The sequence below is a fragment of the Neopsephotus bourkii genome, unplaced genomic scaffold (assembly GCF_033783945.1).
Source record: "Neopsephotus bourkii isolate Nb327-2 ecotype Australia unplaced genomic scaffold, CSIRO-AGI_Nbou_v1 NB_795, whole genome shotgun sequence".
Taxonomy (NCBI): domain Eukaryota; kingdom Metazoa; phylum Chordata; class Aves; order Psittaciformes; family Psittacidae; genus Neopsephotus; species Neopsephotus bourkii.
The window spans coordinates 2,808,304-2,834,371 of record NW_026901291.1 but is presented as its reverse complement, the minus strand read 5'-3'; the positions used below and the strand labels follow the sequence as shown (position 1 = coordinate 2,834,371).

The 26,068-nt window shown below is 40.0% G+C and overlaps 1 protein-coding gene across 1 annotated transcript in view; it reads right to left on the bottom strand.

The window, feature by feature from the left end:
• Window positions 1-13,524: 13,524 nt before the first annotated feature.
• The window catches only part of SLC15A4 (solute carrier family 15 member 4), a 30,390-nt gene continuing 17,846 nt past the window's right edge, over window positions 13,525-26,068 (bottom strand). The window contains exons 6-8 of the mRNA XM_061355397.1: window positions 23,790-23,945; window positions 18,579-18,737; window positions 13,525-14,910 (exon numbers count right to left, since the gene is read on the bottom strand). Of these exons, the coding sequence (XP_061211381.1) occupies window positions 14,762-14,910; window positions 18,579-18,737; window positions 23,790-23,945 (464 nt within the window). The 3' untranslated portion in view covers window positions 13,525-14,761. The remainder of the gene's footprint in view (window positions 14,911-18,578; window positions 18,738-23,789; window positions 23,946-26,068) is intronic.

Below are 26,068 nucleotides of genomic sequence, written 5' to 3'. Positions count from 1 at the left end.
AGTATGTTATCTCATAATGTGTTTTGAGATCAGAGCTGATTTAAAGGTTATTCATCCTGGGAGAAATTATGCTGTAATTGAATTTATCTTGCATTTATCTATTCAAGGAAACATAACTACAGTTTAAGGGAGAAAAATACATCAAGAACCTAAATTTTTATTACCAGTTTGTATAAAAGATACAAATTATTTCAACATCCTTCCTCCACTGAGCTGTATTATTTGCTGCATAATTGAAGTCCAGACTGGAAAATAGAGACTTCATTCAGCAGATAAAGCTCTACACCTTTAACTCAAAGGATAGCTGAAGATGATAGTGGGGTGAAGCAGTACAGAACATGGAAATAATCAAGTAAATGTAAAATGAATTAGAAAGTAGCTGCCTAGGGTTTAATGGAAAAAGGAATGTTCAGCTGTGAAGCATGAAAACGGAGCTATAGCATCCCCAGCCTGTGAAATGGGAGTTAATGTACTTCCTGGGGCAAATGGGTATGTGGTAACTCCTGCCCCTGTTAGCTGGGCAGGGCTCGAAGAAGCTCTTGTTCAGATTAACACATGGTGATAGAGCATGTAAGAAGCCACTGACTTGAGAGCTGTATCCCAGGGCTGCTCATAACCAGCCTGTGCTGCCTCCAGGGTGTGCAGTCTCCCAAGTGTAATGGCCTGGAAATGGAGCAAGAAGGGACGTTGGAGTGTGTTGTCCATCCTTGGCAAGTACAGCAGCATGTGGCAGCAGTGCAGCAAAGCTCTCCCTCTTGGGTATCTCAGAATGCTTCCCTGCAATGAGTATAGCGGAGTGAGAGGGGTGAAGTGACAGGACCAGGACCATGTAATAAGTAAGCCTGGGACAAAGCCAAAGCTGGAAGGTAGGGCCAGGCAGCACATGCAGTAGCTGTGAATTGCTGGATTTGCACAGATGTGCCCATGGTTTCCTTCCAGAAGCTTTCCCAAGCACCGGCTGTGCTGTTTTCTCACAGCAGCCAGACCTCAGCTTGGACCATGGGGCTTCTGCTCGTGAGCCCTGGCAAGTGGCTCAGGGGATGCAGCAGGATGTCCTCCTGGGTACAGCACTGTCCTGCAGCTTCTAGGGGGGCTGTTTCAGAGCATCTCGCTTTGAGGCTTCACATGTGGCACTTGTAGAGCATAGACAGATAATGTTGAAAAACACCGAGGATGAATTGGATGTCATTGCCATGTCCAGATTATCTCAACGAGCTATTTTGAAAGGGAAGATTGCCTTTAGGTGATCAAAACGCTCCTGAGTGTGGATCTCTGTATCTTGGTTTACTTGCCGAAATACTGCAGTTTTGATAAGGGGAAAAGAATTCATTTATCTCTGAGATAACAGATTTTAGGCTAAGTTTTAGCCAGATGCTTCAGAAAACAGCTGAGAGATTATAGCCCCCAAACCAGGCTTTTAATAGAAATTATAAATTGCTATAAAGCTGCCACTAGCACTGTTCTAACAATGGAAGAATTATTTCCCTCATTCATTTTCCTGTTCCTTATTATTTATGTTCCTGTTCTTCATTATCCATGTTGTTTTACCTCTCCTTCTGCTTGGTACATCAAAGGGAAGGATTTGAGCCTTAGAGAGCCTCAGGAGCAGCAGAAATTCGTGCTTTGCTTGAAAGTTTTCTTTAAAACTCATCTTTAACTTAACAAAAATACTCAGAAGGATGCATCAGCCTGCGATGCTGTGCATCAGGCTTGCACCAGTACCAGCAAAAAGGTTCCTTAGATGGTCTTGGTGGCACCAGCCCTGCTCATTGCATTGGAAGTTCCTTATTTCTGGAAATCTGCAGCCTTGTGGGTTTACCCTGGCCTCTGGAATTCTCCTTGCTGGGAGACCAGTCTCCATGTCCCCAGGTCCTGCTCTAAAACTGACCGTGGGCTGGTTGGATTCTTCTCAAAGGGTTTTTAATAGCTTTTTTTAAAGCAGCACTGCAGCAAAATGTTTATTCTCCGAGAGCTTCCCCAGCCTGAAGTGATTGCACAAGCACTGAGTGTTATTTCAGTGGCACTTGAGCACAGTCAATATTTGGGCTCTCCAAGAAAAAACCCAGCAGCCTGAGCAATGCTTACACACACAGGTTGGGAAGAGCAAGTCTGCTGTTTGTCCTCTGTGTTCAGGGGTGCTCCCTGGTGAGGCTTTTACCTTTAAGGCAGTCACTATGAAAATGAAGTGTCTTGAAAAATCCCAGCTCTGGGAGGCTTTTAGCTCCTCAGAGGTAATAAAAAGGCAAATAGATGGCAGAGCAGCCAGCGGTCCTACGAGGAACCTGCCGCTTATTCTGTGTTCCTGGGGCTGAGCCCTGAGAGGGGGACTCAAGGATTCTCTAGGCATAGGCTGGGAATGTGCAGAGGAAGGGCAGGGAGCACTAAGAAGGGGTCTAGGGGAGCTGACTTGAATTGTCCATCTTCCTCCAAGATTTCTAGGTGATCTGGGCAAATGATTTACCCCCTGGAGGTTTGTATGTGATGTCGATATGGTGTCTGCTGTCTCACAGGACTGTCTGATGTGTCTGGTTAGGTTATGTGCTTATACCTAACCACATAGGTTAGGTATATAACCTATACATGTCAAGAACAGCAGGACCCTTTATTCCCGATCTTAGGCTTGAAGATGGTGATGGGTTAGGGGGGGAGCTGAGTCTTGTTGCACTGCACCACCAAGCCCTGTTACCTGCTTAGAAATGGTGGTGTTCTGCTAATGTGTGACTTTCCTTGCCAGCTTAGATTTAACCATGCTCATATCCTTGCCCTGATCAGGCTGCCTTTCTTTGTTGTGCTTGTGATACAATCTGTGATTGCAGTGTCGTGGCTAGAAATGATGCAAGTGGAGTACGCACGGTGAAGTCTAGGCTTTGCTTTAACTGGGGGGAAAAGAGTCGTCTATCTCTTTACTTACATGCATTGATTCAGTTAAAAATGCCAGGACACTGGGAGTCAATCAATTGTCTGAATTGTCCTTGTGCCAGTGGTGAAGCTCAGGAGTCCGCCACCCTTTATGTGCTGGCAAACCACCTTTCCAATATTACATAAAATAGCTTTCCAGCCTAATGCATCATTGCCTCTGGATGGCCATGAACTCTGAAAGCACACCCAAAGCCCAGATGATTGTTAATATTTTAACACATGCATTACTTCCACAAGCATCTGCCCTGTCTGTGTCCCTTCAGGTGACTGCAGCACTCAGCTTTGCTTCATGGTTCTCGCACCTTCACATGAAGCACAGTGTAGCACAGCTGTCAAGCAAGAGGTAGAGAAGCAAATGCATTGACTGGTACAGAATAGAGCTGGAAAATCAGCTTGATGGAAAACAGGAGAATACCCCTTGGTATAATAATGTTTGCTCGTGGCTAAGCAGTTCTCACCTGAGCTGCCCTGAGGGAAATGAAGTTTGATTTCCCAGCTGGAAAATTTCACTCTAATGTCAGCAAAGGGAAACAACTGCAAGAAGGGAGTATGTATTTCCTTCAAATGCTTGCTAATGTGTGAATAGTGGCCTGACAGCAGTGACTCCTGCTCAGGTTTTTACTTGAATCCTTCATGTGAAGGAACGGATGTTGCTGAAACTCACTGTCACAGCTGCATCTTGGGCTATGGCTGCTGTGTAACCTAGAGGGACACAGAGACAGAGGCAGTGAGAAAGCAGTTACTTTCTGAATTAGCGTTGAAGTGAGTGGTGAAGTGCTCAGTGGTTCATCATGAAGAAGCTGCAAGATGTCTGTGAGTAGATTGAAGCCTTTCTGCAGTGGGGACTGGGGGAGGAAGGAGAATACCCAGCTTATGCTGAGTGCAGGCTTTTATGCAATTGTACCACATTGGTAAGGGGAGATGAGGCCACTCAATGTCACTCAAATGTGTAGAATTCTGCTAAGCTGGAAACAAGACAAAATACAAATAAAACAGTGGGTTTGGTCACTCCCAAACCCAGTCTCCTGAGACTCCTCCATCAGAGATATTATTGTTTTGAGGAGATCCCTAATAGACAGAGGGATGGAATAAGGGTAATGGTTCTCTTCTGTCCTGAAATGCTTCATCTCTCTGTGCCACTTAAATTGGGCTGGAAGCAATGGCTGGCTGTGGCTGCAGACACCCCAGCCTGGTTCTCCTGCACAGCAGTAAGAGCTCTCAAGCATCAGCCTGCTGGGTTACAACAGCAGGTTCAAATTCAGTAGATAGGAACTGGTGGCAGTAAGTTAAACCTCTCTGGCACCCTGGTGGGGGACTGCAGGGTGCTGGCTGCATGCGGAGCCGCCCGCGGGTCTTCGGACTCCTTTTCCTTCCATGCTAGGGTGCTAAAGAGGCTGGGGGGTTGAGCTTGAAATAATGCCGCTGCTGACATGAGAATTGGAGTTCAGAGGCAGATTTGCCCAGTGACAAGGCATCGGCCTGAATAGGTGTTACTTTATCTTGCTTCATTACATGAACAGAATTCAGTTGATTTTATTGAAGAAAAAGCAGTAGTGGAACAAAGGGACATTTTCTAATACCATTTGAACCTGCCTTCTATTTTAATTTCAGCTCATGCCAACAGTGATGGCTTAATTGTAACTGTCAGCCTCTCAGCAGACAGTCACTTCGCTTTGCTCACTATAAACAAATCTATTTTAAACCCTGGCAAGTAGGGGCAAACATCTCTAAAATGTCTAGAGCTGGGCAGATGCCTCAGCCAGTCTTTCCCTCCCCTCTGTAAATGGCACTGAGCACAGCTCTGGCTAAGCTCAAATCACTTTTGTGCTCTCTTCCCACGGATGCTCTAGTTTTGTTGCTGGCACATACAGGGCTTTTAGTGGGTGTAGGGAAATGTTAATATGAAGTGAAGTGTTTTTCTTTCATGCCTGTCCCTGAGCATCCAACCTCCATCAGAACTGGATGAAAAATGGCTAAAAATGTTCATCTGCCTCCCTTTTCCCCATGTGTTTCCCCACAGTAGATACGAAGCATTACCAAGACTACTGTAACTTCAACAAAGCTCAAGGGAAAGCAAATCACAGCATTTCTCCAGCACTACCCTGTTTCCCACATTCAGAAAAGAATCCCCAAAACAGTTTCCTCATCCCAAAACTTTTTTGCCTTTCTCTGCTTGTACCTTAAGAAACTCAGGAGATCTGCCTACAGCAAAGTGCAGGGACTGCAGCCTAACTCCTGTGAATGAGATGGTGCCTCTGCTCCTTATGGTTCAGTTTGGGTTTTCTGTGGGCAGACCTCTTGCTTTGCAGGTACACGAGCAGACAGGTAGTCTCTGAGGCAATTTCCATGTGCCCTTTCACAGAATGGGAGTAGGGAGGACTCATGGGCTGGGTGAGCACACACAGGACAGTTAGGGACAGTTAGTTAGCCTGTCCTTGACTGCATGTATCTGCAGTTGGTCTGTATCTTTAGATTTCATTTCACAGGCACATTTTAAATTGCTACATGTCTATGGAAAGCAGACAAAAGGGTTCTTTGCCTGCCAGAGACATGAATCACATCAGGAAAGAGAGAATAATAAAATATTGTTTAATATACTGCAATAGATACAGCAGATGTTTAGCTTTCAATAAAAACGACCCCATATCATTTTATTAATTTCAGGGATGCATTAGTCTCCTCTTCAGAAGGCAGAAGAAAATACATCTATTGTACCAAAAATTAAAGAGGAAATTGAAGGAAGATGTCATCATGGCATGTTTTCCCCACTACACAGTCTGTAGGACTGAGTGATGCAGTAGCACAGTTTTAATTAGAGGCAGCTCCTGTCAAGTCTCACTCGCATGTGCAGTTTGAACCCCAAATTAGCCACCTCTTCCAAAAGCATGAAAATCAGGCTGCTGGATTCAGCAAATATTAACTGCTGAGAAACCATGTGAAGTGTCTTAGAAAGTCTCTGGTGTACGTGCAGGCAGGCACACTATGTGCATGGGCATACATAGTTAAGACCGCATATTCCAGTGATAGCTAAGAGCAGATAAACCTCCATTGACAGCCAGCTGCTGTCTTGAGTGTGGAAATCTGTAAGAGTTAAGACAATGTAGAATCTTCAGTTTATGTCCTATCTCCTTCTAGTGCAGCAGAAGGAGATACTGGACTGCATTCCTTGGTGCTTGAGAGCACTACTTCTTCCCTGCTCAGTTGGGTTCACCGTGTTGGTCAGATAACACTGACTGTGGGCATGAACTCCCACTAACATCTGAGGCTTGTTGAAAGAACTGATTAAGGTGGCAGCCTCTAGGAAGCCCCAAACATGGGCTTTGGGGTCACAAGTACCCCTCCTGTAAAAGTTAAGCAAACACTTGTTTGCAGGATCAGGACCTGGCCTCTCACCCATAGGGGATAAATATCTTGCTTTAACTGCATCAACAACAGGCTTCTGCTTCAGAAAGCTTCAAGCTGAAGATGAGCTGAAATTATTTCTTCAAGCTATTCCAAATGCTTTTCTCAGGCTTTGGAGTGTGTTTTGATGTCTTCTGCTTTCACTTCAAAAGGCTTTTTGACCACATTCCAGCTTGACAACCTTATACAAATATGTGAAGTGTTTCAGCAATATGAGCCCTTTGTGAAGCTATTTTAAATTGTCGTAGGACTTCATGCTTTTATATGGATTTGGGACAGTTTTGGGTCATGTAGAACAATTTCAGAATGTCAGAGATCATCAGATTTGATGAGTTAGAATTTAGCAGTGATGAGCATTGTGGACATGCATAGTATGATCTTGGAAATTATTAGACTTCTTAAAACCTGCAGTAGCATCACTGACAGGCTTTGCCCACTGCCCTTCACTGTTCCTGAGCTACATTAGTAGCTGCAAATGATATTAAACCACTACCCAACTGAAGTGTGGGCTACCCAAAGACAGCAAAGAGGGGAGAGTTGTAAAGGTTAAACTACCACAATTCAAGTCTATTGAAACAGAACTTGAGTGCTTCTCTAGGCTTCTAGCAGCTGTTTGGTTTCCCTAGACTGCAGAAGTGCTTTAAAATGCATGGTTTTGCTTATTTTCTGGTGTAATCACTTGCTACATTGACCCTTTCATTTCAGAGGCAAGACTGCATTGCAGCACAAAGCAGGTTACTACCTGTCTGTTGAGCTCTTGTCAGTAGTTACAGGAGGGCTCTCAGCCTGCCCTCCATGTCATTGGATACAGTGAAAAGAACACTTGCAGGGCAAGGGAAAAGTTTGTGTTCAGTTACATTGCTTCACAATTGGGAGATTAAAATGCAATTAGCGGGGGCTCGGTGATCACCGGCTTGACAGAGTTAGCTCTCTAAGCTCTCCTTCTCTCCTTCATACTAAAATGCTTTTCTCATTTAAATTAATCCAGTTTAAAACTTGTAAAACTGGTAGTCCATATGGAATAAGTATCAATAGGAGGAGTTAACATATAACACCTACTGCCAGACTAATCCTCTAGATGTGCTCCTCGATATTGGCCATTGCAGGCAATCCCCAGCACAAGCTCCTACTCCATCTTTCAGGACTACTCCCTCTACTTCTTTCTTCTGGTCTGCTTTAGAGGAGGTCTTCAGGCATTGATTTAAGATTTGAGCACCATGCTCAGCTCTGCTGCTGAATCATCACAGAGAACCTCTGCAGCATCATATCCAAACAACCTCCTGAGTAATTTTTCATTGTAGTTGGCCTTTGAAGGATGGGACAGAGCAGAGGTATAACCCAGTGGCCCCTGATTCCCATCACTAACTTACCAAGCTAAGGTTCTATATTGGAATAGAAGTTATTTTTATGATCTGTGTTGCCCAGACTCTACATAAATAATTACCATAACAAGGAGTTGTGTAATCTACAGCAGTAAGAGAAGGCAGTATAACTAACAGTGTAACATGACTACTGCAGGATTATACCTCATTGTAACTGTAGGGGGGGAAACCCAAACATTACCTGTATAATCCAGCAGCACCAATTTAAACCAAACCAAAGCATGGCCAGTCATTTGTGCACCTTTTGCAGTGCAGCCCTGTGGAAGTATCTCCAAAGGACTTTAATGCAGCAACAGTGACAAACGTGGAAGATGCAGTAATACTCGTTAATTCTAAAGCCGTTCACCTTCTAATGAAGTATGATGTTGTAAAATCTCGGGTTCCAGCAGAGATCGCTTCTGCTGCTTTTGTTCAACTTTCTTGCTGCCATTTTAAGTAATTTACCTCTTACAGCCCTTGTGCTGTATTTACAAGCAGAGGAACACCTGGTTTGTGTTTCAGAGTTATGCCTTTGAGGTGAAATGTCTGCTGTTTGACAGTAATCATCTGCTTCCAACCCTAACTATTCTATGAGTCTATGATTCCCTTTAGTCCTTCAGGCTTTTACACAGAAACACTTGGGTTGTTTTGAACTCAGTTCTAGATGAATCAAGATTAAATTTATGAGCCCTAAACTGAAGGTTGCAGCATCTAGAAGTTTCTTTTCTATGCAAAACAGATGAAATCCACAGTCAGCTTATTTCATCCAGACCAGTCTGCAGGGTTTCAGCCCTTCAGAAATTCAGCCTTTTGAAATACCTTCTTCAGGCTTGTACGCTTGAGGACAGACGTCTCAAAACATATTTGCACAAGATGCCATACAAATGAAAAGCATTTGTCTGAGTGAGCCCAAATGGCAATCCTCAGGTCTTGTTCCCACTAACCCTACAAATGGAGCCCCCATAGAGGATTACTTCTCCAACCAGAGAAATCTCTAATTACTTGGAAGAGAAGGGGAAGGGCGCACTCCCTGCCTTACCCCAGGAACTCTAGTCCCAAACCCAGGCTATCCCCTCTAGTCATAAACTGTCTGCCCTAACACTACTGCTTCCAAGGTCAGTGCCAGCTCATGGGTAGAGGCAGCAGAAACCCACATCAGTGATGTTTGTAAAGTAAGTGAATTAAATTCCTTCCATCAGTGACTTCTGATACAGTACTGAATCCTGCATTAAAATCCTAGGAAATTTTGGGACTTTTACCAAAACCCACATTTCTTTTAATTGTAATGAGCTGACAGATATTCAGAGAATATGAAGGTTATCATCAGTAATGTCTTCAGAAACAAGCAGAAAAATTCCTGATGCTTAACATAAGAGCAATACTGGGATTTGCTGAAGTCAATGAGGGCATTTGCATTTATCCAGCCAAGCGCTCAATGTAGGGTGTATTTGTTATTGTGAAAGCATACTGAGTCATCAAGCTGTCAAGGAGCTTCACTGACATGATGTTACACTGGAATAGTCATTTAAAAGAAATAACTATAACTTCACTAATAGAAATGTGTTATTAGCGCAGCTTTACTTTTTAAGCCTCCAAATAAGATAGCCAAGCCAGTGCTCTGCAGGCATCCCCCGCCTTCAGGTAATTTTCTAATGCGACAGAAAAAAGCACCTCTCCCAAACGTATGGACAAAGCCAGAAAGGGAAGTACAGGTTCTGTTGTAACAGGCCATGAAGGATGCTTGACACCACCTTTTGACTGACTGCTTTGCATTTTCTGACTACCACCCTTCTCCCCAGAGGTCGCAGTGTGTCAGGAATTGAGGGGATAGAGCTCATCAAATGCTTGGGACATCCTCCAAATAAAAAAACAAGAATTTAAATGTAAAGTTGCTCTTCACGGGAGTTGCTAGGATCTCACTCCTGTTCCTTGGCTCCAGAATTACTGCAATTGCATTACCCTCTGCCTAGCTACAAGCAGGATGAAAGCTCGCTTCAACGTCTGCCAACGTGTCGTTTTAATTATTTCACTTCAGGTCCTTAATCCAGATTTTCCTGTGCAGGGTATTGATTTGCTAGGCAGCATTAGGAAGCTGTGCTTGAATTCTGGATCACTTTAAGTTCTAAAATGTGAAATTAATTAGTGGTGACCCTTCCCCGCATTTTAATTATTGCAGTGTCAGCATAGCAATTTGCCTAAAATGTGGGGCTATACAGCAGCCCTTAGTATCTTCTCCCTCAAGCACCTTCATCCTCTGAGGAGAGCACTGCTCTTCACAGATGTTTAGTTTGCAGACTAGCAGTTTATAGCATCTTTGCCTAGCAGTACTCAGTTGTCATTCTGATAAAGTTATCGCTGTTTAAATACACTAGTCATTTTGTGTTGATACACGGTATTTACTGGTTTTCGCACCTACAGCAGATAGACCTTGGGGTGTCCTGAGAGTTCAGAGCCAAGAGAAAACCACTGTTGAAAAGGTGATGGGATAGGTAGGAAGAGATTGTGATGTACAGCATCAGATGTGGAGAATAGTCATGCCTATCTCACAGCTTTCAGAAACTTATTACCTGTTTGGTTCTATCTTCAAAAGCCTAAGCAATATTTACTTTGTTTTTCCTTGTTCAGTAAAGTGTTCTATCCCCTGCCAAAAGTGATCTGTGGACTCTTGTATCACTAAGTCTTATTGCTGACTAATGCTTCTTAGTAAGGTGGATGAGAAATCTTACCAGTCAAATATGGTAGCTGTGCACCAAAGGAGGAGTACAGTATTGAAGTGTCTACCCTGCAGTCTCAAAGTGCCTGCAGTTTGCATAGACCTAAGACTGCTGTTTGGATGCTGATAACATGTACTGTTACCTGCTCTGCAGCCACAAAGCCAGCTAAGGATCATCTGTATCAACCTGTGCTGTAGCTCTTCATCTGTATCTAGCTAGCTGAGGACTGTCTATGGCAAATGCAGTCACAGCTCTTCCACTAAAGGGCATTAGTTAATGTTATGTACATATTTTCAACTTGCTGTAGGAGAATATCCTGATAAATAAAGCATGTTTAAGAAAGATTAAAAAAAATACATATAAGGGAGTATAGAATCAAAGAATGGAAACAAAAGCAAGTTTTCATCATTCAGGATATAAAGTAGCCACTTAAATGTTCTGGTTTGTTCTGATGATTCCTCAAAATGCTAGGTTATTTTACTTCCTTTTTCAAGCATTACTCCAGCCACTGGCAGACTGAAGTTAGTGGGATGGATTGTAAATAATTCCCAATTCCATCCTTGTAAAAGTGTAATGTTTTTCATCCCTCTTTATGATCTTTTAAGTCCAACAGACTCTAGGTTAGAGATCACTAGTCATGTAGTAAGGCTTGTTTGCAAACCACTGTAACTGGATCCAATTACTGTGTAACTAGGTTTTGACAGCTCTTCTCTCCACGAACTTACAGAACAAAACCTATGTTGTGAATACTGTAATGGAAAAGTTAATTCCAATATGGAGAAGACTACGAAACCAGGCTGCATATATGACATGAAAAAACAGCCAACAGCCACCTTGTATGAGCTGTCACTAGGCAATCTTGACTGAAAGTACTGTTTATTGCTATTCTGAACTTTGTGCTACTTGGACCAAAGTGTCTATTTACATCCTTATTGTTGTGTAGCTTCTGACCTTGGTTCTCCTCTCTGTTCTTTCACTGCAGTTACATCGTTGTTCTGGAAGGCCAGCAGGTGCCATGCTCTCAGGTATGTGCATTATTCCTCCAGCAGCACTGAGTTTTGTCTACAAATTCTCTGCTTCCTCAGAAATGAATCTGCATCTCAAACTATTGACTGTTCAAATGGAAAGCATTGTAATCTGTTTCCCCAGAGGGCTTGTCTGCAGTAGCATAACTTGCCCTGCACATAACCAAAATCAGTAGGATGCCATTTTTCAAAAAGCAATTTAAAAACACACACAAAATGTTAAGAACTCCATGCATCTTTTGATACAGGTTTATTGTTAAGCTGAATCCTTGTGTGACAAGTGTCAGCTCTGAGCAACTTTGGGTGAGAAACCCAAAACACCCAAACAAAAGAAAAAAGACTTACAGAGTTAACTACAGACTTACAAGGGAAATACAGATAGATGCCTCAACTAAAGTAATTGAACTCACTCTGGAGATTTACATAAGCAGAATAAATGAGAAAGACTCCCCTTTTCTGAGGAGGGCTATTCAGTACAGGCTGCAGCCACAAAGGCATGAGAAACCAGGGTTTGCTGTACTCTTGGAAGACCTGCAATTACATGAATAATGCCTCCACCTTATAATCTCAAATGAAAGACAGGGGCCCAGGCATCTGTTCGTCATGCATGATTAGATTATAGCTGGCATAGGCTTTGTAACGTACACGCTCATTTTCGTCATAATTCTTTATGACTGAAAGTAATGAACTTGAATCAGATACCTGCTCTCAGGTGATGAGTACTTCCTTTCCACTGTTGTGTTTTGAATTTAACATGCCTGAAAGACAGTGGGGTGAAATGTCCAGTGGGGTGACTCCTGTCACAATGTTCTATTACCCTGGAACAATCTTGAGAAGTGAATGTAACTGAATTCAACCTATACGCTTCAAGGTATTTTATTAATAAGGTGCAGTGCTCAGTCACAAAGTTAATTGATTAGTCCTATTTCTGTGACTGGAGCAGAAACACTAAAAGACAAGGAGGAAGAATCAGCCAAGCCTTTGAGTCACAAAAACGCCTTATCCTCTTGATGCAAGTGTCAGATTAATCTTTGTAAATGGTCATAATTGCTTGTGCCTGGAGCTCAGCCACATCGTTCCAAAGAAAAGTTAAATTATACAACTGATTGCATGTGCAGTCTCATCTCCAGAGTGTTAGAACCACCAACAGAAACATACAGACATTTACTGTATGCTTGGAACAGGGTAAAAGGTATTTGCCCAAATGTTGAGTGGACTAACATAGTGTTAGTTATCTTCTTCCTTTGACAGTTTCACTAAAGTTTGCCTGCACAGACTGCCACGGCTGCTATTAGACACCTCATTTCTTATAGTCGTGTGCAGATTACTCTCCGTTCTTCATTAAGCTCAGTTTTAACTATAATTGGCAGACCCATCTCAGATGGAAAGTCTATTAATTTTGCTGAAAAATGTTAGGTCTTGTGGGAGAAAAATAGTGCAATGAATTAAGTTCAGTTACCGCAACAGCGATAAGTAAACAGGGACCAGAGGTGGTAACTTCTAAGACCAGAAGCAATATTACTCCTGGAGGTTCCTTCCATCTAAGGCAAGGATGCTTTTAAAAGCAAGATCTTTATATAAGTAGAATAACTTAATGGACACAACCCAGTTCCCTCATGTGATTATATATGCCTTAGAAGTGAATTAAATAAACATGAAACACTACAGATTCATCCTTGTATCATAAATGCCTGATTGAAAAAGCATACATGGAAAGAAATGATTTTGTCCCTGTATGTTCCTTATGCAGCTTATACAATCTTAATATTTTTAGCTGGTTATAAATGGGATACTCCAGAAATATAGCAGATGGAGCTCTTAAAGTCAGAAAAGGAAATCAGCTTTTCCTCATATGAGATAGTACTTACTTAACTTCTTTATATAGTATGATTTAAAACTGGAATAACTGAAAAAATGCAATAGCTAAATAGCATCTACACTGATTTACCTTGGTAAAGAGAGGACAGCTTGCATTCAGCTAAGTTATCTGACAAAACTAATAGGATGCCAGTGTACACTTAGAAATCTAATAGCATTCCACTATATATTTAGGAAATAAAGGCTTAATATAATTTTATCCATCTAGAAACAAAGGGTCAAAAGTCACAGCATGGAACTTCATTTTATTTTGTAAACTCATTAAAAAGATGTCCATGTACAAAACCAGGATATTTTAACAACGTAAATGCAGACAAAGGAAATGATAAAAATTCAACACGTTAATAAAAAGTTGAGTTTTTATTTTCTTTCTGCATAATTCCCTGCATCTTCCATACCATCTGCACACAATCTTAACTACAATTGTAAGAATCATTAAAATTCAAGAGGCTGAACATAAAAACCATTTGCTCTGCTATAGGAATGTGTTGCTGAAAGATACAAACCCTGTAGCATGTTAGCTAGAAGTAAGACACAAGACTGAAGAACTGGCTGAAAGGCTTCTAAATTGTTATTGTGTATTCATCTTCTGAGAATTCAATCTCGGTTTTCTTCTGCAAATATTTATATATTCCTTAGGGAAATAACAGCATTAGATTGAACAGGGGGTTTTCAAAAGATATTTGTTTCCACATTATCCCAACACATCTACTGCAGATCCAAAAAACAAAAGTACTTCTGAAGTTAAACCATTCCAGTCCAAACAAGTGTTTCATTGTGCACCAAAAGTCACAGCCAGTTATATGACAAGCTACTGTGATATATAATTCAGGCTTCAGTATTGGATACTTGTGACTGCAAGTTTGGACTTAAATCCTTGAGACACTGCCAGTGAAAGGTCAATTATAAAACTTAATTTCTTTTTAATCTGCAATTTAATTTGTCCTTGTTTCTCCTCCAAAAATTACTCTCAGGATTGAAAATTTATTCTTGTAACCACTACTTGAGATTTATTAAAACACTTTCTTTCTTGTGTCCTCAAATGTAGGCTTGAGACTCTAGAGTGTTTCTCTAGATCCACTGTTCTTCACTAAGCGGAGTTTTTCAGTCAGGAACAATTCATATCACGAGTCCTTCTACTCAGTTTCCACTGTAAGTGTCCTGGCTTCCAGGAGTTTAGTAATCTCACGATTAACAAAGAGCAACTTGAATGCCTAGGCTAGAGTAAATACACTTCCAAGATCTGTATTTGTCCTCTGCCAGGACATAGTAGTAGTGCAAGAAACCAGCCCCGCCAACATAAGGCACTTACTGACATTACATGAGAGGAGGGCAAGGGAGAGAACTCTTGTAACATGCAAGTCTAGTAAGAGTCTCGCTGGAGAAAACCTTGATATTGCAGACGTGGGGTGCACTGCCACTTCACTGTGAGCTTCTGTAATAGTCTGCTCTGTAACAGGTATCAGATCCTCCCATTGGCAGCCACTTCATTAATCTTTGATTTTTGGTGATCATATTTCACAGAAACAATAAGGAAAAGCAAGAGGGTTGCTCCTTGGATAGCAGCCAGCAAAAAAAAGTAATAGTTTAATTGGCAGCCATTAATATTACCTAGAAAGAAAAAGATTGATACAGATTACACAAATTAAAATGTCACTCCCTTCAAGCTTAACTAGTGAAGACTTCTGGCAAAACCAAACCAAATCACATCTCCATCTGACAGCACAGTTTAATTTTTTATTATTCAGAGCGAAAGATGGAGCTTCTGAGGAAGACGCGCACAGTACAAGGATTGCTTTCCTTTGTGCTTCAATGCCTCAAACCAGGCAATGTCCCTGAAGACACTGGTATGCTGTTACTGCAGTATTTCTTACAATAAATTGCTGGAAGCTTCTCCTACCACTGTAAGGCCTTTGTGCAAACAAAGACTATATACATATAACAGTGGGCATGCTTTGTGAAAGTCAACAATTTTAAGGGCTAATAGGTTAATAACCTTCCTTTCTTCCCCCTCTGCCATGTTTCTAAGTCTGGTTTCTTGTGCTGCAAACTTGCAATGCCTTGACTTCAGATAAACCTCAATGTGTATTTTCATACATGATTTACTTCATAATGGTAAGCAGTAAAGATCACTTGTCAATTTTTGAGGACATGCCTGATTTCAAATGTAGAAAAAAAGAAAACATCCCTGTGCTGTGGCCAAATGGACTAGAAAAAAATTGCTGTAAATAAAGCTCTGGATTCAAGATGGAAGCAAAATCACACTGATAGAGGTTAGTAATGTAAAGCCTTTACCATCTTTTCTAGATGTGCTTTTAAGGAGCCTGCAGAAAACAGTGCAATGATATGGCTTTAATGAAGGCAAAAAAGGAAGTCTCTCATGTTTTACAGATTAACTGAAACAGGTAAATGTACAATTTCTTTTTTTATACTATGTATACTGGAGTCTCCTCCAGCACCCTTTTCACCCCTACTGTATGGTCTTTCTGCATCTGGAGGCCTGCACCTCCCTTCTTTGCTAACTCAAAATAAGAACAAAAAGATGAATGTTTTTAAAGGGAAAAAAGTTTGGCAACTCTGTAGATACAAAGAAAGTGATTACTGAGATGTCTAAACCTTCTTTTAGGGCGAAGTTTAGAATTTATGAAAGCATACATGGCTTTTTTTTGGTTCAGTTCATCTTTGACACTCCCTCAAAGTTGTTACAGTGATTTGTACCAGATTAAATAATGTTAAATTAAGAAAGCTCATTGCTAAAATATTATTCCTCTATTAAGCAATATGTACTAACTATTGCTGTACTTCCAAGAACAATGTATTGTGGCTCATTTCCAACATGCCACATAAGCCACAGCCAGTTGGACCATTATGATTATCAAAAAGGTTAGAGTAAAAACTGGAGTATACATCGATCCTAACAAGCTGTTCATGCAGCATGCCTATAACTGTTAAGATTAAATTACTTTAATTACTGAAACTTAAGATCCAATTAAATGAACTTATAATAAAATGTAGTAAAATTAAACAGTCTTTCCTTGACATTTAAAATACAATATACATGTGAATCTCCATCTCAATAGCAGGCATGTTTAAAGAGTAGCAATTATCCTTTATGAGATGGGATATTAAGCCCATGCAATCTCAGTTTTTGTCAGAGAAATAACAGTCATTTCAATGGCAGCAAGCAGCATAGCAGTGCCAGCAGAGAATGAACTTTCTCAGCAGAGGTGAGGCAGGCAGTTACCTCTCATATAGTGTCACAAGTTAGCATAAAAAGCAGAAACTTGGTGCATGTGACTATAGTTATTATACAGCATCTACTGTGTCCTGGGTTCAGCTGTAGCAATTGTTCTTCTTCTTAGTAGCTGGTGCAGTGCTGTGTTTTTTAATTTAGCTTGAGAACGATGCTGATAACACACCCATGTTTTTAGTTGTTGCTAAGTAATGTTTATTCTGATCAAGGACTTTTTCAATCTCATGCTCTGCCAGTGAGGATGGGCACAGGAAGTGGGGAGGAAGCAGAGACAGGACACCTGATCCAAACTAGCCCAAGGGGTATTCCATACCACAGCACGTCATGGCCAGTATATAAACTGTGTGAATTTGATAACTCCCAATAATGTTCTACCAAATGAAAAATTAGTGATTAACAGTTAAACCAGTAGCTACTATGGATACAGATCAAAATCACCCACTGAGTTCTTCAGCCTTGAGCCAGATGAATATAGCTGCTGAGAGGGCTCAATTGTATGCTGTCTTTGTGCTATTGAAAGGGAGAAATGCCCAGTTCTGACAGCTGTCCAAAGGACAATCCACTGAGCTTATTCAAAACAGATGACCAGCAAGTCATGAAAGGCAACATCTTCCATTTCTAGCCAAATCTGGATATATTTACCACAACCTAAATATCTTGCAGAGAAAACATTCGTTACTGTCTTTTCTTAGGTTACTTCAGAAAACAAAGGCAAGAGGCTAAAAAAGCAACAACAAATATCACACTTATTAATTTGTATGAAATCCTAGCCTCCTATTGAGCCCTTATTAACTGAATTATCTCTATACAGAATTGCAGAAAAAGATGCTCCTCTGATTTTGGAATTGACTGGGAATTTGGAAAAAAAAAAGTGTCTATGTGATGAATTTTTCATTTGGTGAGAACACTTCCATAAAGTTAAGGCTACTTGTCACCTTTTGCAGGTTTTCTTAAAGAGTAACTTAGAAACAAAAGATGGCAATTTGAGGCATATGTACTGTTCCAGACAACATTACTTTGTGGTAGCATGCTAATCGGGTTTAAACAGCAAATCATAACAATTTAAAGCAAGCTTAGGCTGTGCTTTTAAGCCCTGTATATGCAGTAGGTCTAGCATACATTTTAAGAACTCACACCTCCTGTTGGAACTGATTAGCCCAATGAGGATGGGATTTTTCTGGAATTCCCAAGGTGCCACCTACTGGTGCCAGTAATTATTTTTAACTGGCAATACAAAGCAGATTGGATTTTTTTAAGTCTAGCTAGCAGACAGAATGACCTCATGGTAATTTTGATGAAGTCTCTTGAAACTAGGAAGCTGAATAATCACTGAGAGAGATGGGTACATTTTACTCCCCATAACCACAGAAAGTAATTTCAGGACTTCATAGACTCGTAGAATAGTTAGAATTGGAAAGGACCTTAAGATCATCCAGTTCCAACCCCCCTGCCATGGGCAGGGACACCTCACACTAAACCATATTACCCAAGGCCTCATCCAACCTGGCCTTGAACACTGCCAGGGATGGAGCATTCACAGCCTCCCTGGGCAACCCATTCCAGTGCCTCACCACCCTAGCAGGAAAGAATTTCCTCCTTATATCCAATCAAAACTTCCCCTGTTTAAGTTTGAACCTGTTACCCCTTGTCCTATATTATACCAAATATATTCTTCTTCCACACAGAAATTAAGTATTTTTTACTAAAATACAAAAGTTTCTAAGTCATTTCTAGTGATGAAATGCAGTAACAGCTGAGCAGGTAATTGACAGGCCTTACAGAGGCAAAATACTTAGTGCATCTTTCCCATGCTTTCATGAGGGCAGTGTGGCATTTGGCATAGTCACAATTACTTCATACTTACATGTAAAATGAAATATTATCTTTAACAAAACAGTAAACAAATTTATTTATTTTTTAATAAGAACTGTGCCAAGACTCAACAGTTCCACACTCTTGATGCTTAACTGCTTGTGAAGGAAGCCTTCTACTTGATAAGACTATGAATCCACTGAAAATAACTTACCAAAGTCTGTGTGATTACTCATCCAGCCAATTTCTTTAATAGACACTAGTGCCAATAAGCCAGAGCCAACAAATGATCCAATCCCCGAGAAGAAAAAAAACAGCCCCATGATGGCACTCTGCATAGATTTGGGAGCAGCTGAATATGCAAATTCTAGACCTGTATTAAAAGATAAAAAATGCTATTAGAAGATCTAAGAAACAGTAGTGACTTGTTCTCATTTAGTGCCACAGAAATTGCAGCTGTATACTATTTGTGGTACGTTAAAGACCTAAAACCAACCTTGGATATCAGGAGACAGGGAAATGAGGTAGTGAATCCCTATCAATTCCCTCTAATTGTTTTACGAACCCTGTTAAAGGTCATGAATGTATCAACCTATTAAATAGACAACATTTAAGACATTCACTTTGAGTTTATTAACATTAGATGTGTAAAATCAAAAAATCTTCTGAGGCAACATATTCTTTTTTTCTGTCCAAAATTATCCTCAAATTCATTACACTAACTGTAAGCTGGCAAATTCCATGTTCCCCATTTCACTTGTTTCTATACTGCCTATATGATGTGCAGTATTTACAAAGCACATGACATTCCCTGCTGAAGAACAAAGTACTCAGGAATTGAAAGGTCACTCTTGCATTGACCACAAGCATTTATTTCTCACAGACTCAGTGTCTGTATCTCTGAATATCCAGACAGAAATTAAACGTAGCTGGAAAAGCAGTAATTAGTTTTAATTTCATTTCCCTCTAGAACTCTCCAAGCTCACTGCTTGCTACCCTGTTCTTTTTAAGACTTGTAGATATGGGACTTCAACATTAAATTGTCCTTATTCAAATTTCAACCAATAAAACCAAGAAAAACATACTAGTGACATCAGTGTGAAAAATCTGTGCTATTGAATTTGAGTACCAACAGAACACACTGGGTTAGGCTCTGCCTTGCAAAGACTAATGCCCATGATTAACTCTCTTTCTTAGAGTAATACTCTTGTCAAAACTCAAATGGGATTATTCGCAAGAGACAGTCTTATACATTCTTTGCAGAGCCTTTTCTGACAGGTGAAATGCTTGTTTCAAAACAGTCTGCTTCATACTGAAAATTAATGCTACCTCATAAGCATTTTTCTTGCCAAAGAGAGCATTATAGACCTGAAAATGGCACAAACCTTATGTCCTGCATAATAAAGGTATGCTTTATTTACATCATTACTGGTATTTGACTTCCACTACTCCAGACAGGGTTTAATAGAAACACACTAGCATTTCCTTCCAAGAAGAGGCTTGATGTTTCAAGATAGTGCCTGTTATGAGGGAGGAGCTTTGTTCTTCTAAAAGAAACAGAACTATGTTCTCACTTATCTGACATTCTGCACTGACACCTGAGAAATCTCCGATAACCAACACACTGCTTCTCTTTTCTTTTGCAAAACCCGTTTTCATGGGCCAACAGCAACCTGTCTGTGAGTCTAGAAGGGAACTGAAACATTCTTCATGCAACTCAGTTATGTGGGTTCCTGTAAATTCAAGCCATAACAAGAGAATCGCTACAGTGAGGGAGAGACATCTGCAAACGGAACATGGGGGAGGGCAAAATTACGCTTATTTGGGGAATTAAAAACAAGGTTTTCTTTTTAGGCCTTGCCACTAACCTAACAATGCAGATTTTTTAAGGCTAATCTCACTTAAAGAAAAAACAAGTCGTCTACTTTCCAGATACAGTAGCTTGGTTTTTAACCTCTTGTTAAGCTACCATAGCTGCCACAAGTCGCCAAAGGATCAGTCATGTTTTGGTCATCAGGCTTTTATCCAGTCTGCACAAGTTATCTCAAGTGTATCACATAAAAAGATCCGGCCCATTTCTTCTCTTTCACACATATACTGGATGCGAGTGTTACTGCTAGACAAAGATCTTAAGACACAAAACAAAACCAAAATGGGTGTAACACTGTGCACTTTTTGCAACAAAATAAGGCATGTTTCTAAACCTGAATAATGTTTCCAGCAGCCCTAATATTTAATCTGGCATAAGGAACATAAAAATCTTTCCTTTGCCTTCAGAGCTATTTTTGCCTGCTGGCAGCCATTGATAACGATTTCATGCTACCTCAAACAAGCAGTTTTGCAATGAAACCCTCCAGTTGGTGTTGTCATGTGCGATTACAATTCCCAGTTAAATAAGGATCCTTTAAGAGGATTGACAGAATAATACAAAAGATTAATGCAATGTGTGTCATCTTTTTAAAGAAGGTGCCTCAAGTGTAACTAATGTGGCTTAATAAGAATATGCTTAGGCTTACAGTAAACAAGTGATATTTAGTCCCTTTTTATTCACAATAAACATTTCCAAATTACTATAGTTTTGTTACCATTAACACTTTGCTTACTTTGAAGCTGAATTTCATAGCACAATAGATACCTTTATCAACTTTTTAATATCAACTTGGTAAAGTATACTCTCAGGTCTTGAGAAGCATTCTTAAAGATGCTAAGAATTCAGTTTAGATAATAATCAGAAAGCAGGTAAAAAAAGCTTTGTAAAACAAATCAAATGAAAGAATACCAAAGCAATTAAGATCTGCATAGAATGGCTGGTTTAATGAAAAAGAGAAGCATTTGCCTTTCCCATCATTGATCAACAGGTTTTGAAATTAAAAAGCTCCTGGTGCAGACCCAGCAAGTGTATAACAGCAAAGTGTTCACCTAGAATAGTGAGAGCCTTAAACACTTCTCATGAAGAAGTCCACTAAAGCAGCTGAATAAATAAAAACCCCACCCTCGATTTGGAGTTCAACAACCAGGGACTGCATCAAGTCTTTGACTCTTCCACAGCCTGCAGACAGGTTTTGTTATTTTCTCCTTGCAAACACCTATGAACTAGTAACAGTGCCTGACAGAGAAACTAAAATACATATCCTCTGTTAGAGGATATGTTGACTGCACTGCTAAAGCATACTTTCCATTGAAGAATCTAAAGTGTGTAGCATCTTGAGTCATAATGTGCTTTAAAGATCATGAACTATCCCCTCTATCTTCAAAGATAAATATATCTAAAGATAGCTCTTTGTCTTTTAAAGATAATGAATGATAGGTGTTTACTGAAACAAATTAATTCAGTGACTTGTCTATACATCACTGGCAAGGGTGGAGAGTGGTGGAAACCAGAAACCTTTATCAGATATCAGACTCTTACCTGAGACCTTCAGCCATTTGGCAATTACCCATTCATCTACAATACTGACTACTGCAGAACAAGAAATGAAGAACTAGATTTCCGTTGGTGCAGTCCAGTAAGACCCTTATGTCCAAATCTTATGTTTACTATCATTAGACAGTTTGTGTGAGGTGCTGGTTTCCAGGTACATGCTACGTGCAAGCAGAGAGCTAACTGCATTCACATTGTAAATGGGACACTCCCAAAACCAACCTGGTGGGAGACATCAACTTACCGTTCACCAGAAAGGAAAGAGTAGGCTAGTGACGTATTTGAATGCATATCACAAAATTACAAATACACACAAGGCAAAGCCATATCACAAAACAATTCCTCCAATGTACTAAATAACTAAGGTGGAGTTTAATACGTGATAGTTATGTATACCTCTCCCCATCACACGAAATCACAGGCCAGACAGCTGGTAGAAAAGCTTAGAGATTTTTGGGGTTTCCTTAGATAGGAAAGGAAACCAAGCGCACACTTTTACTTGCTGAGCAATCCAACCACCTTGTTTTATTTCCTAACACCTGTGATGACAGTAGAACATGTGTAACCAGAAACCCATCAGAGCGGAGGTTCTCTGTTCCACTAAGAGGGGAACAAATGGGCCATGTGACAGCTGGGGCTCCAGCCAGCAAGAGCTTACAGAATTAGAGAATCTCATTTTAACCCACTGTGCTTGCCCAGCGTGAGGAATGAAAGTAACCTCCTGCAGGGGAAATGAAACCAGGCAATTCTGCCCTAAGGAATCGAAGAAAAAGAGCTATATGTAATGCCAGTTTGAACTGATGATCTTCAAAGCTCAATACTCTCAAACAGTATTTCAACACATTAATAACTAACTATAGTTAAGCAAATACTAAATGATTTTTAAATCAAGACTCTGGAAGAGTTCCAATATATTACATCAGGAAGCTCTGCAATTCTCTAAGTAGTATCAGAATAGCTACTTCTATGATCATGAAAGGTTTCTGTTACTGCTGACCAAGCATTGCTTCCAAGCACTAGATACAGAAACACTGTGCTAAGAGATTCACAGCAGATTTTCACTCGTTTAGCTACAGTAAACCAGTGTTAGGCATACCACAGTGACAAGAGATATGTTGCCTCTGCTCCCCTCCTCTAATGAGCCCTGCATGTAAATGAAACAGAGCAGAAAATAAGATTTTATAGTCCTCTTCACCCTCTCCTCCCACTCCACTTTCAGTTTTTCAAAAATCAATATGATCACGGCTGTTCACTGCATCACACAGAACAGTATTAAGAAATTTAAGGTTTCTTGCACTTGTTCAGGAAAGGGAGGATTTGAGCAGTGTCTTGGTTTGCCCAGTATCACACTGAAGTACGAAAACAACTACAGAAAAAAAAAGATCTATAAATAAAGCAGATAAAACTGTATAAAAAATAGCTACTTCATTACTAATGTTCCCCAAAAAACTTTAGATAGAAGTTATGTAACACTCAATCAGAGATGTAACAAGTCAAGTAACATGAATTTAAGCTGGCAATAAGCCTTTCTAGAGATGGCTTATTTCTTCCTTTTTACCCTCAGAAAGGTGTTCCCACTTCCTGATTGTCTTGGCTCAGTTTTAAGCCAAAAAAATTACAAAGCACAAATTTTATCTGCAACAGAGGAAGATTCAGAGGAGACAATACTGCATTGAAAGTAGCCTTTCAAATACGATGTTGGAAGAGTATATTGTTTTCTATTAGGGTTTGCAAATACCTTGTGCTAACTGGATGACACATGAATATTGTTAGTGTTGCTCTTCTTGAAATTCAGCCTTGATAACATACTCTCATAAAAGCCAATTTTCAAATGTGAAAGACAATAGTTTGCTTTGACACTTATATTAAGTTATATTGTATAATATTGTATTTGGGAACATTAGAGCTTATTTATAATGATTTGAGAAGGAAATATTTATTTTCTAAGAATCCATTATTTATGATAGATACGAAAGCAGCTTTAAACCACACAAAGACTCTTACCTGCTATACTTGCAAATATTTCACTGAATCCAATCAGCACATATTGAGGAATCTGCCACCATATTGGCATATCTGCAGCATGGTATGTAACATTTCCAATTGTCTGATTAATTGTTTTAACCTTTACGATTTTCAGTCTGTTGCCTTCCAGAATTCCTACATGAAAGGGGGGGAAAATAATGACCTAAGATGCGAACATTGTTTCTTCATATTAAGAATTAAATGAGGATTCAGTCCTGCATTGCAATTACAAGTTATAAAATAGGAATATGTATTTCCTTATTTCCTAATATAAAGCATTTCAGACTATTTTTGCTATTGTTTTTCCAAAACATACAGTTCTTCTGCCACAGAACTGGTGATTATATTATTACTCAGTAGGGATAATTATACAAATACTTAACCCCTTTCCAGATGCATTAGCTGAGAGCTCTCTCTCATATAACTATGTTGGGTTTTTTAAAGGCAATTTCATTTTCACAAACTACTACTTTGCAGTGTTGAACCATTGCTTCTGCCACCATAGTATTAATAATTTAGAAACCATTTCACTTACCTAAATAGCTGCACTAGTTCTGTTCAACTACAGAAACCCTCTATGAATATGACCATGACATTTATGTGACAGTTACCATCCCAAGTGATCCAAAAGCTCATTAAAGCTTGATTTACAAGCAGTTCTTTGCATAGGAAGTACTTCATGGAAAATGAAAAATAGGTACTATAGATGGTAAAATATAACCATTTTTAGCTCACAACAGTTTAGACTAGAAAGTGAGAATCAAATAATGCTGTCGGGGTTTGGTTGAAGTTGCCTACCTTAAGGGGATCTGCCTCACTGTTATATAAAATGCACAGAAACTTCCTGCTTCACCCGAAAAAAAGGGCTATAAAAGAACTTTCAATATCCTTGGGAATCAGGTGGATTTATTCATTGCCAATTCAGAGGAGCAGCACTGAGTGAATGAAACTACTTCCTACAGAACCTGTTACACACATGGCCTCCTATTTATCGCCTGTCAGTTTTGGTCTCTCTTTACTTATTGAGCCAAGAGCTGACCTAATCCTGGGGCACAAAATATCACTCCTCTTACCAAAATAAAAACCACCACCACTGTACAAGGCTTAGATGACAGACACACTGCTTCATGGGTACCATACCAGGTACAAGGGATTACATCTGCTTCCTCACTTCTAGCTTTTCTTTCCTAGAAGCAGCCAAAGGATGACATAGATATTTAGTGTGATGTTGGCTGAACCTATTGACAGCGCTTTTCATATAAACAAGCACAATCAGTTTCTGAAACACAACATAATATCTGTTCTCCTGTTTATTCTCAAGTCTGTGACATACAGACTTTGAGGGGGCCAACCAGATCACTGTCTCTCTGCTAAGTGCCAGTGTTTCAAGGGAAATGGCTAATACTTGCAAAAACCACCTCATACCATGACATGAAGTTTATTAGCCCTGGTCATGGCAAGAGATCCAAGCTTGGAAGAAAGCATGAGGCAGACTGCTCATGTATATAGCCCCCATGTATAGTCTGCAGGTGAGGCCGTAACTAAACAAGAAGTTCTAGAAATTGTATGCTTAAGGATATCATTGTATTTCATCATTTTAGAGAGTTGGAGGCAGAGCTCTGAAAACCAGACTGAGGAAGCACACATTAAAAAGGGACTTAGAGTACTTTGAAAAAGATGGAAAGCTGCATTTTTATAACTCATGTTTGTTCATTCATAGCAGTTCAGAATCGATTCACCTTGAAATCTCACAATAGCTCTACAGTCTGATCTTCTGAAAGACGAGTTGTAGAGGGAAAACATGTTAGACTGACTCAAGTTTGTTTAAATATTACATTGAGGTCCTTAAGGAGTGTTTTCTTAACAATAAGTGTTTTTCAGGCAAAGACTGTTCTGAACTTAATACCTCTTAGTGCCAGGCCACTGCTTTTTCCTCTGCCTTCCTCACTTTCTAGGTGACCACTTACCCATCTTAAGCATCTTTTAGTTCTTCAGCCACCTCTGTGCCCTCTGAACTATGAGGAGCTAATTTAATTAAAGCTGGTTTTCTTTATGTTTTGGTTTTAATATAGCTGCAAAACATTTTAGAAGGGAGCTTAATTAAAATACAAACAAAGCAATGCAGTCAGCTAAGAACCTGGACGTAATTCCGTTCGTATGCATTCAACACAAAAAAATGACTGCATCTCAAAATGATCCTTAATGTGTTTGATACTCTTCACAATATATGCAGATTTAGGAGGCACTGAGCCACATAC